The following is a 13,937-nucleotide window of genomic DNA, read 5'->3' as shown; positions in this document are numbered from 1 at the left end:
CGCAGAGCCGCTGGCCGGCCCAACGCCCGCGCGGGAGCCGTTGGAAAGCCGCCCTTGGGACAGGGAAACACCGCCTGCTTCCCTTGTTCTCCTTTTTACCTGCTGGTACTTCAATCAGCCAATTTTTATAAGCGACACGTACATAGGGGTATACCCCGTTTCAAAATGTATTGCAGTAAACGGAGATCATCCCTAGACGCAGTTGTTACGCATTACCAGTAAATCTGTTATGGTGCCATTTATTTGTTCATATTTTTCAAAGATAGAATGCCTATTCTCTGTTCCTTTGACTCACAGAACACAGAATGTTCTGTGAACCAAGCTTGCAATTCAAAGATGTGAATGCTTTCTTTAAAGCTGCTGTTCTGCTCTGAACAGTGAGTATGCAAAAACAGCAATTCCTTGTACGTCTGATCTTTTCACTATGTTTACTGAACACTATTAATATTTAACACACTTTTTCTGCTTTCTACTGCTTTAAGATTGTAGAGTCAGGCCAGACAGGGAAAATAAGGTTATTTCAATTCACTCAGCTTCACCAAACATACCACTCAAAAAACTGAAACCTTTGCTGCTTGTGCAAAACCATTTATACCATGGGAGTGAAAGTATCAATGAAAATATGTTTTGCAGTCAGTGGGAGCATAAGACTTATACTTTTTTGTGTGTATTGTTCAAGAAATGTTAAAATGTTCAAGAAATATCCGCCTAACACCAGAGACAAGTGAAACTGCAAATATTTTGAAGCAATTCTGAGAAGAGAAGTGTAAATCAACATGCAAAACTCAGAAAAAAAGATGAATTATTGTTTGTATACTGATTCACACTAGAATTTTTTTTTCTTTTTAGAAACTTTGAAAAAAACTTTTTTATAATGGGGTCCCAATACAAAACTTGTTCACATGTTCCCTGCCAGCCCTAGCAGCCACCATGAACTGGCATTAAATGCACTTTTATCTAAACCCTGTTGCTGGACAGACATATTCCCTGGCAGTTCCTGTGTTCCCAAATCTACTGATACAACACCAACCATGTTGCTTAAAAAACTTCACATTCTGGTGTAAAAAAAAACCCATCTACACTGATAAGTTCCTTACATCAGCTCATGAAAGTTTTTGTAACAGGCTCAAACACTGGTTTGGGGAAAAATAATTTCCCTGGCTTTAAGGTTGAGTATGTTGACTCTAAATATTTGCCTGACCACTAAAATTCTTGCATTTTGGCATTGCAAATTACAGCAGTTATCTGTGCTCTGGTGGGACTAGTAGGGACAGCAGGGATGCTTTTAGTAGTGGTGTTTCTAGTGTGGAGGTAGTTTGTCAACAATTTTGCACAATTTGATTTTTTCCAAGAATACTTGCATTCCTGTAAGAGCTGGCTATAAATAGGGCTCTCTGTCAGCAGGAAAGAGATGGCATTTTTCTGTCGATAGCAATTTGATCTGGTAGATCTCTAGCTCAGTCCTCAGCCAAAAAATGCATTAAAGTAAACCTTTTCTAATCAGAGACAAACTGCTAGCTCATCTCCTTAAACCATATTCTGATGTCATTCTGGAGAGTGACCTTTCCTTAAAATGGAACAGAAAAAGTATCATTTGACAGATCAAAACTTGAAGTCTTGAAATTCTCTTTCCTGGTGGTTCTTGCTGTCCATTTCACCCCAAATCATTCTGACTCCTGTATTTTACAGGTGGTGATCTGGAATGATGTCCTGATAGGATGGGAAGGAGCAGCAGGATCAGATGTGAACACCAGAAACCTTGACCCTTTTCTGCCTTTGCTAATGGGCAGCTCCAAGAGACTTTCCTGATCCTTTTCCAGGCTCATATCCTTTGCAAAGACTGCTCTCCTGGCCTGGATCATCCCTAACCCAGCCTGTGACAGTCCAGAAGGTCTGGATATGAGTGTGGGGCTGTGAGCTGTGCTTTCAGTGCTGCCCAAAGAGCTGCTTCTGTTATTTTAAAATTCATGTTCTGATCTTCGAACGGGAGGGTACAGCCTTGGGGCTCCTTTCCTCAGGGTCAGAGCTTCCTTGCCAGAGCTTTGGGCTGATATGTTTAAAGAAGCAAGGGCATTTTTCCGTGCCCAAGGCTGAGCAAAACACTTGAGCCCTCTGCCTGTCTCCCTCACAATGTGGGCTCCTCATTCCAGGAGAAAAGACAGCCTATTTCTTTGTCTCTCGGGTGTGTGTGGCGCCAGGCTCTGCCAGACCATGAGACAAATGCCAGCAGTCATTGAACTGGGACAAAAAAAGTCATGAAAGCAGAGGAATTTGGGTGGGAAGGGGAAGAAAGTGCCTCTGCCTCTGCAGGGCTGCTCTCTCAGTGCCAGCACACACAGCAGCTTTGCAGGGAGCAGGTTCCCTGGCACCTCCAAACACAGCAGCCAGAGGTGAGCTAGTTCCTGGCTGAATCCAGCTGAGATCAGACACAGAAAAACATGGGTGAAAACAATGCCTAAGTAACAGGAATTTGGCAATTAGTAAAAATTTCTGATGCAGCTGAGTTGTACAGAGACAGAAAAATAAAACCAAGTTGTTCATCCTCCATCACTCCCCTTAGGCAAATATTACCATAAATTATCTTAAGATTTTGGCACCCATAGACAAGTAGATACTTTCATGAACCTCATTTCAGGCAGAATCATTATGGCAATTTTTTTTTCTTAACCCAAAAATAAATGGACTATTAACCCTCAAATACAACACCCATGTCAGTGAACTGCTAGAGTTCTCTCTGTTCATATAAACTGTGCAAGAGAAGCAGCACAGCTCTCCCTACTGAGGACCAGTGGGATGAGACACAAGTCAAAGATATTATCCCCATCCACTCTCCCTCCAGGAGAAGTCCAGACACATCCAAAAAACATTTTGCTCTTTCTGAACACAGCCAGGGCTGAACTGAGTGATCTAAGCCTAGTTTATAAAATTAATAAAAAATTAATTCAGTAATTCTCACATAAAATCACTGTATCCTCTCCAGATAATCCCTGATGTTATTCTGGATGTGAAATGAGTGAAGACCTGTTTGTTAGAAGAGGAGTACTTTAATTTAAACTTCTATTGTGCATTATATACTGTAAGTATTAATGATTATAGAAGTATTAATAGTCATTTTCCTGTCCTGGGGTGTTGATGGGTGCCACATTTGTGAGTAGCTCTTTTGTCCCTGGGTACTGCACAGACATGGAGGGGCTTTTCTGCCAGTTTAGTTTGGTCTGGTGCCACCTCAGTGGGATGAGAGAAACCAGGTCACTGTGAAAGGCTGAAAGGAATTTATCACTTCATTTAAACAAGTGTATATTAAATGTCCACCCAGCCCTTCCAACAGCAAGTACAGCATCTGGGATTTACAATCCCTGTGTGCCTCATTTTGGGGAACCTTCTTGAGCCAAGGGGCTTTGAAGGGCTGAAACCCTCTTGCTCACTGGCCTGGGAAGGCAGTGATGGGTGTCAGGAGAGAGATGGGGACATGTCAGGAGGAGCTCTGCCATCTCCTCATGGACTGCTGTCCCATGGCATTACCTGCATGAAGGTGACACCCCCGAACCGTGCTGGAGGGACCAGGGCAGGGTTCATAGTGAAGGTACCTGACTCACCTGCAGAGCACAACACGGTGTTTTATGGGTGTCAGCCCTGCCAGCCACTGCCCTCCTCACCAGGCTGGGCCCCGGTGTTTAGAGTGCCTGACACCCCGGGAAAGCAGAGCTGAGGACTGTGAGTCAGCAGCGGGGAAGCACAGGGCAGCGAGAGCGTGGGCACACCGCGTCAGGGTGTGCTGTGCCCATGGCTGGCACTGCTCCCTGACACACCTCCCCAGCCCCACTGTGCCCATGGCTGGCACTGCTCCCTGACACACCTCCCCAGCCCCACTGTGCCCATGGCTGGCACTGCTCCCTGACACACCTCCCCAGCCCCACTGTGCCCATGGCTGGCACTGCTCCCTGACACATCTCCCAGCCCCACTGTGCCCATGGCTGGCACTGCTCCCTGACACATCTCCCAGCCCCACTGTGCCCATGGCTGGCACTGCTCCCTGACACATCTCCCAGCCCCACTGTGCCCATGGCTGGCACTGCTCCCTGACACACCTCCCCAGTCCCACTGTGCCCATGGCTGGCACTGCTCCCTGACACATCTCCCAGCCCCACTGTGCCCATGGCTGGCACTGCTCCCTGACACACCTCCCCAGCCCCCCTGTGCCCATGGCTGGCACTGCTCACTGACACACCTCCCCAGCCCCACTGTGCCCATGGCTGGCACTGCTCCCTGACACACCTCCCCAGCCCCACTGTGCCCATGGCTGGCACTGCTCACTGACACACCTCCCCAGCCCCACTGTGCCCATGGCTGGCACTGCTCACTGACACACCTCCCCAGCCCCACTGTGCCCATGGCTGGCACTGCTCCCTGACACACCTCCCCAGCCCCACTGTGCCCATGGCTGGCACTGCTCACTGACACACCTCCCCAGCCCCACTGTGCCCATGGCTGGCACTGCTCACTGACACATCTCCCAGCCCCACTGTGCCCATGGCTGGCACTGCTCCCTGACACATCTCCCAGCCCCACTGTGCCCATGGCTGGCACTGCTCCCTGACACATCTCCCCAGCCCCACTGTGCCCATGGCTGGCACTGCTCCCTGACACACCTCCCAGCCCCACTGTGCCCATGGCTGGCACTGCTCCCTGACACACCTCCCAGCCCCCCTGTGCCCATGGCTGGCACTGCTCCCTGACACACCTCCCAGCCCCACTGTGCCCATGGCTGGCACTGCTCCCTGACACAACTCCCCAGTCCCACTGTGCCCATTGCTGGCACTGCTCCCTGACACACCTCCCCAGCCCCACTGTGCCCATGGCTGGGCCGGCGTTGTTTTGTTGTTTCCATTAACGATGGAAACCACACGCCTGGACTTTGGGGAGGCACGGAGGCGGGGACAGTCGTTCCAGGGGCTGGCGCTGTTACCCAAAGGGACGGCTCGGCTGTCAGGGTCTGTGAAGAGGATGGCACTCCTGTGCCGCGGGCAGACGGAGTGGGAGTGAGAAGTCGAGGCTCGGCAACTGGCGGGCCGATGTCCCATGGCAGGAGGGGACGGGAGGAGATGGGGCGGGCCGGAGACGGGAGATGGGGCGGGCCGGGGCCGGCCGGGGCGGGCCGGGGGCCGCCATTGGCTGCCGCCCGTGAGGCGATGTGGGACCAGCCGGCGCGGCCCCGGTGCTGGGATCGGTAGCGGCGATGGCGGCGGACGGCGTGTGAGTCCCGGCGCTGGGATGGAGAGCGGGAGCGGCGCTGGCGGGGGGCACTGGGTGGATCCCGGCGGTGGGGTCGGGAGCGGGGTCCCGGCGGTGGGGTCGGGAGCGGGGTGCCTCCGCGGCTTACGGTGCCCGTGTCCGGCAGGGCGCTTCGGCGGCGCGGCGGCCCTCGGCGCTCGGCGGCGGCCACGGAGCTGCCGGCCTGGCGGCTGCGCTGCGAGGGTGGGCGGCAGCTCTGGCGCTACCTGGGCGATGGCGAAGGCGATGTCGCGGAGCGGCGAGCGCAGACGGCGCTGGAGCAGCACAGCCTCGGGCTGGACACGGTGCGGGGGGCCCGGGCCGGGGCGGCGGGGCCGTGCCCGGGGCGCGCCGCTGAGGTGGCCCTGTCTCCCCACAGGGCGCGACGCTGCGGACGCTGCCGGCGGCCGGCTCGGCCCGGGACGCGGCCCGCAACGGGATGCGGTTCTACGCGGCGCTGCAGGCCGAGGATGGGCACTGGGCGGGCGATTACGGGGGGCCGCTGTTCCTGCTGCCAGGTAAACCTGGGCACCTGCCCAGGGGTGAGTGCCCTGGGATTCGGCTCTCTGCAGTGCCGGCCTGTCTGGTCATCCAGGTCTCCTCATCACCTGCCACACGGCCAAAATCCAGCTGCCCGAGGGGTTCCGGAAGGAGATGGTGCGCTACCTGCGCTCTGTGCAGCTCCCGGACGGAGGCTGGGGCTTGTGAGTACCAAGGATGCTTCTCTGGGTGATGGCAGCTCCAAGGTGCAGGATTTAGAGCTGCTGTCAGATCTGCCCAGGCTCAGGGAGGGGGACTCATCATGTGTGATAGCTGTGGGTGGTTGGAGTTGCTCGTGCAGCACTCCACGTACGCTGTTTGTCACAGAGGTGGCCATAGCATCAAGTCTGGCCACATCTCCTCTGGGGCACTATACCCCAAAGCAACATGTGTGACAGGGTAGTGCAGAGCAATGTTTACTCCTCTATTAGTCAGTCCCTCTTTTCCAAACTCACCCCTGGCATCCCACTTCACCCTGACAAAGACAGCCCTGTGCAGTGGCTTGTGTCTGGCTAATGGCAATAGCTGACTAATGGATGTGGTGTTTCTGTATATGCTTCTGACAGACATGTGGAAGATAAATCAACTGTGTTTGGCACAGCCCTCAACTACGTAGCCTTGAGGATCCTGGGGATCGGACCAGATGACCCTGACGTTGTGCGGGCCCGTGTCAACCTGCACAGCAAAGGTTAGCCATGGGGCTGGTACACTGGTGAGAGAGTCTGGCCACACCTGAGGGCTGTAGGGAGCACTGAGGGCTGCCAGGCAGTGGAAGAACTGTTGTTCTTACTTGCCTTTCGTGGCAACTGTATTTTCAATTAATGATGGGAAGCTGTGTTGCATTTTTGTGCCATTGCCTGCTTGCCTTGCTTTGGGACATGTATCCCAGCCTGAGTAATGTGCTCCCAAACATAGAGAAGAAAGCTGGGAGCTGGCATGGCTGTGTTAACCCTGAAAGCTGCTACTGTTCTGTGCAGGAGGTGCTGTGGGAATCCCTTCCTGGGGCAAGTTTTGGCTGGCTGTCTTGAACGTTTACAGCTGGGAGGGAATGAACACGCTTCTCCCAGAGATGTGGTATGTGCCCCCCTCACTGTGGAGAGAGGAGCTGGTGTCAGTCCTGCCACCAGCCTCCACCCAGAACTGTACCAGGTGATGGTGATTGCTGGTATAACTCCAGCTACAGCCAGGAACTGGAGGTGCTCAGGCTGCTTGTCAGCTGAGAGCCAGCAGCAGGCCAGGTGGATAGCACTGAACACTGCATCCAAGGGAGATGCCAGAGCACAGCCCTGTTAGCATTTCTCACGGGATCCCTAACACATTCATGTGCTCCCTGCCTGCCACCAGTATCTTCCAGCAGCCAGAACTGGGCCCTAGCAGGAAGGGACAGCCACATGTGAGGCTGCCAGCCCTCAACCCTTGCTTGTACCCTCTCTGAATACTCAGAGGGCTGCTGGGTGTCAGAGACACAAAGTGTCTGACACTATCCCCAGAGGAATTTGGGGGCTGCACAGTACTGAGGGCTGCTGGTGCTTTGTCAGCAAATGCCATTAACTGTCAGTGCAGGCCTCTGCCTTCAACATCCCATGTGATTGAACTAGCTTCTCACCTTCCTCTTTGAGCTTGAGGTCCTCCCTGCCCTGTGTCAGCTGGGCCTGGAGTGGTGTCAGGAGGGGAATGCTCCTGTTGGAGGGGGAATCTGAGTAGGTCCAGGCTGTGTGTATATCCCTTACTGCAGGGGACAAGGAAAGGCCTGCCCTGCTCTGGGCATCCCGCACAACATCTCTCCGGTGGCCCTTGGCCTTCCTTGTTCCTCACAGCAGCACTGTCTCTATTGCAACCAGGCTGCTTCCCACATGGTTTCCAGCGCATCCATCGCGGCTCTGGTGTCACTGCCGCCAGGTTTACCTTCCCATGAGCTACTGCTATGCTAAGCGTCTGTCAGCAGAAGAGGACGAGCTCATACAGAGCCTGAGGCAGGTAAGGAGGGAGCTGATCCCACTGGACAAGGATACATGGCTCTGTGGCCACCTGCTGTGCTGGCCATGCTCTTGTGAGCCAGCCTCTCCTAAGCTGCAGGGTGTCTGAGCCAGCTCCCAGCAGTGCCTGCCCCAGGTGCTGCTCCTGGCTGGCCAGGCTGCCCTTTGCTCTCTGCTGCAGGAGCTGTACGTGCAGGACTACGGCAGCATAGACTGGCCAGCACAGAGGAACAACGTGGCTGCCTGTGACGTGTACACCCCGCACAGCTGGCTGCTGGGTGCTGCCTACGGTGAGTGCAGGGGCTGCTGCCAGGAATACTGAGGCTTAGGGTCTACTACCAGCTACTGGTGTATGCCCTGCAGCTGGGATGGAGACTGGAACTATGTGATCCATGGGATTCTCCATCCCTGAGAGCAGCAGGGCCTTGTGCTCATGTCCTCAGGCCACTCTGGGGCAGAGCTTTGCTCCGTCCTGATGCTTGTTGGTCGATGGTTGTTGTGTGAGTTGGCGTGCAGCCTGCCACAGCAAGTGAATCTGGCTGCACAGGGTGGGTTTTTTCACTGCATGTCCCTTTCTTCTCCTGCAGCCATCATGAACATGTATGAAGCTCACCACAGCACCCACCTGCGGCAGCGAGCCGTCACAGAGCTGTATGACCACATCAAGGCTGATGACAGATTCACCAAGTGCATCAGCATCGGGCCGGTAGGACACTTGCTCTTAGTCCTTTAGTGTCTCTTTGTTCTTCAAGGACCAGCTTGTGCAGGTGTGGCATGTAATAATCACCAAATCTTGCTCAACTCCTCCTGCTCCTGATGCTCAAGAGCTTAAGGCTAGCAGGGCACAGGAGATGCAGAGGGCATGGGGACAGCTGTAGCCCTGGTGAGGAGTATCTCTCCTTGAGGTCCAAGGAGATGATCTCATGGCACCTGCCCTGCTAACTCAGCTGTGCTGGGTGATGTCACATTGGGATCAAGGCTCAGACAACCTCTTGATGGCTTTGTGTTGAGTGGGTTGGGATGTATGTTTCTGGGGCTGGAAGAAGCTTTTTCCAGAGCAGTGACAGTGCTCCTCTTGGCAGATCTCCAAGACAATCAACATGCTGGTTCGCTGGTTCGTGGAAGGGAAGGACTCTCCAGCTTTTCAGGAGCATGTTTCCAGGATCCCTGACTATCTCTGGTAAGGGCTGAGTGTGTCCATCTGGCACAGCACACCATGACTCCTGACATGCCTCCTGGTGCTCCCACTGTGCCTGTGCTGCAGCACTGTGCTCTCTCCTCCCACAGGCTGGGCCTCGACGGCATGAAGATGCAGGTGAAGTGCTGTAGGAGTTCAGCTGTGACTGCAGGGACCATGGTGTGCTGGGGCAACCTGTGGAGTAATGGCATAGAGTGTTCATCCCAGGCCTGAGCTCCTGGCATCTCACCTCTAGTGCCTGGTGGCCTTCTCACTGCCATTTCCCCCAGCTGTGCCAGGAGGGGCTATTGTCTGTCCTGCTAGTTTGCCTCCATGTGGCATTCTGTCCATCCTCATGAGTCCTGGGAGAAGGGCAGGAGAAAGCCAGGCCCCTGATTCTCAGTGCAGGCTGAGCTCTGCTTCTCTCAGAGCCATTGTGTCCTGCTGTTCCTCGATGCTAGCCACCTCTCCTGCCTTGGCTATGCACAGAGCAGACTGAAGCAGCTGTCTCATTTTGTGCTCCCTTGCTGTCCCTTGACCTGCTGCATCTGTCCTCTCTGTGCCAGCACAGGATGACATTGGAAGGAGCTGTTGGGGCTAATGCTGTCCCATAGTCCCCACAGCTGGATCAGGCTGCTGCTAGCATCTGCCTCTCATTATCCATTTTCTCTCTTCCAGGGCACAAATGGATCCCAGCTCTGGGATACTGCTTTTGCCATCCAAGCCTTCCTGGAGGTAATACACCCTTCAGTGCTGCCTTGGGAAAATGATCTCTGCTCATGAGTCCCCAAGTACCAGAGCTCCTGCTGTGCACCCCCTTGGAGCTCTGTTCTGGCCTGGCATGGTGTGACTGAGCTGGGAAAGCATGGCTGGCTACAGCCCCTTGCTGACTGCTCACTGTGCATCTCTATTTCTAGGCAGAAGCCCAGGAGATGCCTGAATTCACCTCCTGCCTCCAGAACGCCCATGGATTCCTCCAGTTCTCCCAGGTGAGCAGAGCTGGTCAGTGGTGTCTCACACACTGCCTGTGCAGGCCTGGCTGTTGCTCAGAACCCTGTTGGATGCATCTGTTGCCTTCTGAAGAGAGTTTCTGAAGGGCTGACTAGCAAAGTCCCAGGCCCAGCCTCCTGTTTTCTACTCCCTGTTTTCAGGGAACCATCTTTGAAGCTTGGAGAGGACCTTAGCAAGGCCCAGGGATGCTTGGGTTGTCTGCCTGAGCTTAGAGGGGCTGGAAAACTGAGAGCTTAGGCTTATTTGCCCTTCATCTTTGAGGTACCCTTCTGGGAAACCCAGGATCATTGGATAGTGACTGTACGATAGCGACTGTATGAGCTCAGCTTCTGCTCGCCAGGCCAGCAGGGGCTCAAGGTGAGCGTCATTGTCACCAACAGCTAGATGCATATGCAGTCACCAGTCTTGTTTGTGGTGCTGCTGCATTGAAAGCAGATGGTTCCCTGACAGGCAAGCTCCCAAAGGGGGCTTTAGAAACACTTGCTGAAATCAGGCAAAAAGGTGATTTCTCCCTGCTCCAGAGCTGACCTCTTTTCTGTCTACTTCCCTCAGTGGAAGGCAGGTACTGTCCACTTCCACATGGAAAAACCACCTGCAATGGTTTCAGCCCATGATCCTGCAGCCAGGCACCTCCAGGCTGCTCTCACTTGTTGCTTGTCTCCTGCAGATCCCTGAGAACCCACCTGACTACCAGAAGTATTACCGCCATATGAACAAGGTACGATGGCTGGCACTGGTCTCCCAAGGACTCATCACTGTCACAGGCATTTGGGCAGAGGGAACAGGAATCAGGGGCAGCACCTGCTCTCTTCCAAGAATAGAGTGGCTGAGGGAAAGTGATCCTGCTCCCTAAGCCCACCTGATCCTTTTCCAGGGTGGCTTCCCCTTCAGCACGCGGGACTGCGGCTGGATCGTGGCAGACTGCACAGCAGAGGGGCTGAAGGCAGTAATGCTGCTGCAGGAGAAGTGTCCCTTCATAGCCAAGCCTGTGCCTGCTGAGCGCCTCTTTGATGCTGTGAATGTGGTAAGAGCTGCAACAATTAGGCCAAGGGACATGCAGGACTGTAAGAGAAGCCAAGGCCCAAGGAATTGATAGATCTGGTATTAGATCTGGTTAGATCTGAGTTAGTGTGAGGCCTGGTGTGGCAGCACTCTTGTGATTCAGAGCTGCCTGTGTCACCTAATGTCGTGTGATGGCCTAGATTGGGCTTGCTTTGTCACAGTGGTTTGAGACCTGGGTTTTCTGCCTGCCCCATAGACCTGTAGGTCTGACTTTATCCTCACAGCTGGCTTGGGGCCAGACTGGAGTAGTGCTGCCCCTGAGGTTGTACCACCCCCCTCTCTGCTTGTCTGGGCAGTTGCTGAGCATGAGGAACCCAGATGGAGGCTTTGCCACATATGAAACCAAGCGAGGAGGCCACTTACTGGAGCTGCTGAACCCCTCGGAGGTGTTTGGTAAGGGCAGCTCTGGGGCTTGGTTGTCCTGCCCACTGAGAAGGGACAGAGTGGCCTGGGCTCACCATGCCCAGCGGGTGCCTGGCAGGGGATCAGTGTGCCCTGGCTCTGGGACAGGCTGGCAGTGGCTGGCCTGCAGGCTTGCTCACACAGGGGCTGTGGCACTGATACCCACTGCCTGCTGGCAGGTGACATCATGATTGACTACACATATGTGGAATGCACATCAGCTGTCATGCAGGCACTGAGACACTTCCAGAGCCAGTTCCCTGAGCACCGAGCCCTGGAGATCAGGTGAGGCACTGAGATGAGAGCTGGGCAGGGGAGAAGGCAGGCTCACTGTCCCAAGCTGCCTGCCATGGCCTCCTGAACAATGTAGCTGCCTGTCTGTATGCTCTTGATACTCTTGTCTCTTGTGCCCTCCAATAATGGGACCCATCCAAGCCTCAGAGGGGCTGATGGAGCCCCCAGTGAAGCAAACACTGGGTTTGAGCTGCTTCTGAAGTGGATGACTTCTTTCCTGTCCAGGGAGACTCTGCAGAAGGGCCTGGATTTCTGTCGCAAGAAGCAGCGAGCGGATGGGTCCTGGGAAGGGTAGGTGGTGTTCCCAGCACCCCATTTCCTTCTGGCTGCCCCAGTGAGAGAGGGATCATCATGGCAAGCGTTCCTGGCTGGCAGGATCTGTGCAAGGGAAAGGAAGGGCTGATCCTCCTCTAGCTGCTGTGCTTTGCTCTCAGTTACTCTCCCTCCAGCCCAGGTAGAACAGATGAAGACCCAGAGAAGGTTGGGGTGGCTCCAGCTCCTTGTGGTCCCAGTTCAGCTGACACTTGAGTTAGCTGGGAGCAGGTGCTGGTGGGACTGGGCATGGTTGGGCCATAGGGGAAGGCAAGCTACAGCTCTGTGCCTGGCTCTGCTCTTCTGTGAACACAACTGCATGGCAGCCTGCCTCTCCCTGGGGCATTGCACCCCTGACAGTGCTGCTCTCTTCTTCTTCCTAGGAGCTGGGGGGTTTGTTTCACCTACGGCACCTGGTTTGGTCTGGAGGCGTTTGCCAGCATGCAGCACACATACCACAACGGGTGAGAAGGGAATGTCTGGGTGCCCTACCCCTACCCTACCTCCTGGGCCAGGGTAGGACTCAGTGGCGGGGCTGGATGGATCCCTGGCTGTGCATGGACTCTCCTGCCTCAGGGACTGCTCCTCCCAAATCCTGTGCCTGCAGTATGGCCAAGGCACTTGCTGCCTCACCCTCAAAGTCAGGGCAGTCCCAGCCATGGGCACTGCTTCTCTTTTTAGCTGAGAACTGTGGGCGTCCAAACACTCTCTGTCCCCAGTCCTGTGTTGATTCTGGCCCCCATCCCTGCAGGACTGTCTGCCAAGAGGTGGCCCAGGCCTGCCAGTTCCTCATCTCCAAGCAGATGGCAGATGGCGGGTGGGGAGAGGATTTTGAGTCCTGCGAGCAGCGCACATACGTGCAGAGTGCTGAGTCACAGATCCACAACACCTGCTGGGCCCTGCTGGGGCTCATGGCTGTCAGGTAAGAGTAGCCCCAGTGCTCAGGGAAAAGAGATCAAGCTGGGCTGGGTGGCCTTGGGCCTGGCTGATGTGACCCAGTGCAAAGCAAAGCTTTTGATCATAGCTGCAGGCCTCTAGCCTGGGAAAATGGTGCCGTATTCATAATATTTAGTGTCTTGGGGTTGTGGGGAGCCCTTCTCAAAGCACTCAGTATGCCTGAGGCAAGCTCGGGGCAGCCTGGAGGTGGTTGAGCTCCCCAAACACGTGGATGAGGGTTTGCAGATGGTTTGGATAAAGATGCTTACATTTCCCTTGTGCTTTGTAGGTACCCCGACATCAGTGTGCTGGAAAGGGGCATTAAAGTGTTGATGGATAAGCAGCTGCCCAACGGGGACTGGCCTCAGGTATATCTTGAGTCTTTCCGAGAAGTTCCTGAACGTGCAGCAGGCCCCTGTCACTCATAGCATTCTGCTCTCTGCTTGTCTCCCAGGAGAACATTGCAGGGGTGTTCAACAAGTCGTGTGCCATCAGTTACACCGCGTACCGCAACATCTTCCCCATCTGGACGCTGGGGCGGTTCTGCCGGCTGCATCCCAAGAGCCCCCTGGCTGGGCAGCTGCCAGCCAGAGCCAGCCCCTCGGCTGGGGCAGGCCAGGAGGAGCAGGGAGCCCTGTCTGCTTGAACCTGGGACGCTGGGGATGCCACGGCCCCGGACTTGTCTTGGATCCCCGAGTCTGCATGGGGCCGTGGCGGTGTGTGTTGCATGGGACAGCTCCATGCTGACCTTAGCATGTGGACTACTGCCTCTGCCAGGGAAGGGTGCTGTGCCGGTGCTGCAGAGCCTCTGCTTGCTGTTGAACCTCTTCTAAACATTCCCTTTCTAAGGTTTTTTCCAGGTATGTTCTCCATCCCCAGATGGGGAGTGAAGTGCCTTTTCAGACCATTTTGAAGATCAGATGAAGCTGCCGAGCTGTGTTGTATTCCACATTTGG

The 13,937-nt window shown here is 54.7% G+C and overlaps 1 protein-coding gene across 1 annotated transcript; it reads left to right on the top strand.

Moving 5' to 3' along the window:
* The first annotated feature begins 5,472 nt into the window (after nt 1–5,472).
* LSS (lanosterol synthase) lies at nt 5,473–13,744 on the top strand. The gene is made up of 21 exons (XM_066553713.1): nt 5,473–5,576; nt 5,651–5,789; nt 5,867–5,975; nt 6,378–6,499; nt 6,789–6,885; nt 7,653–7,788; nt 7,969–8,077; nt 8,375–8,493; nt 8,870–8,967; nt 9,075–9,102; nt 9,643–9,699; nt 9,882–9,953; nt 10,643–10,693; nt 10,850–10,999; nt 11,334–11,430; nt 11,619–11,724; nt 11,959–12,024; nt 12,429–12,509; nt 12,797–12,967; nt 13,271–13,349; nt 13,436–13,744. The coding sequence occupies exons 2-21, from the start codon at nt 5,711–5,713 to the stop codon at nt 13,625–13,627; spliced, it is 2,019 nt and encodes a 672-aa protein (XP_066409810.1). The 5' UTR covers nt 5,473–5,576; nt 5,651–5,710; the 3' UTR covers nt 13,628–13,744.
* The last annotated feature ends 193 nt before the right edge of the window (nt 13,745–13,937 follow it).

The sequence above is a fragment of the Molothrus aeneus genome, chromosome 7 (genome assembly GCF_037042795.1).
Source record: "Molothrus aeneus isolate 106 chromosome 7, BPBGC_Maene_1.0, whole genome shotgun sequence".
NCBI lineage: Eukaryota > Metazoa > Chordata > Aves > Passeriformes > Icteridae > Molothrus > Molothrus aeneus.
The sequence above is the reverse complement of the archived record's forward strand: the minus strand, read 5'-3'. Positions and strand labels throughout refer to the sequence as shown.

What these genes read in the sequence shown, in the direction of transcription:
- LSS (XM_066553713.1), top strand. Translation starts at nt 5,711, where the DNA reads ATGCGGTTCTACGCGGCGCTGCAGGCCGAGGATGGGCACTGGGCGGGC. An exon ending in TGTCAACCTGCACAGCAAAG is followed by an intron (nt 6,500 to 6,788) that starts GTTAGCCATGGG and finishes TGTTCTGTGCAG; the next exon opens with GAGGTGCTGTGGGAATCCCT. An exon ending in AGTGCATCAGCATCGGGCCG is followed by an intron (nt 8,494 to 8,869) that starts GTAGGACACTTG and finishes TCCTCTTGGCAG; the next exon opens with ATCTCCAAGACAATCAACAT.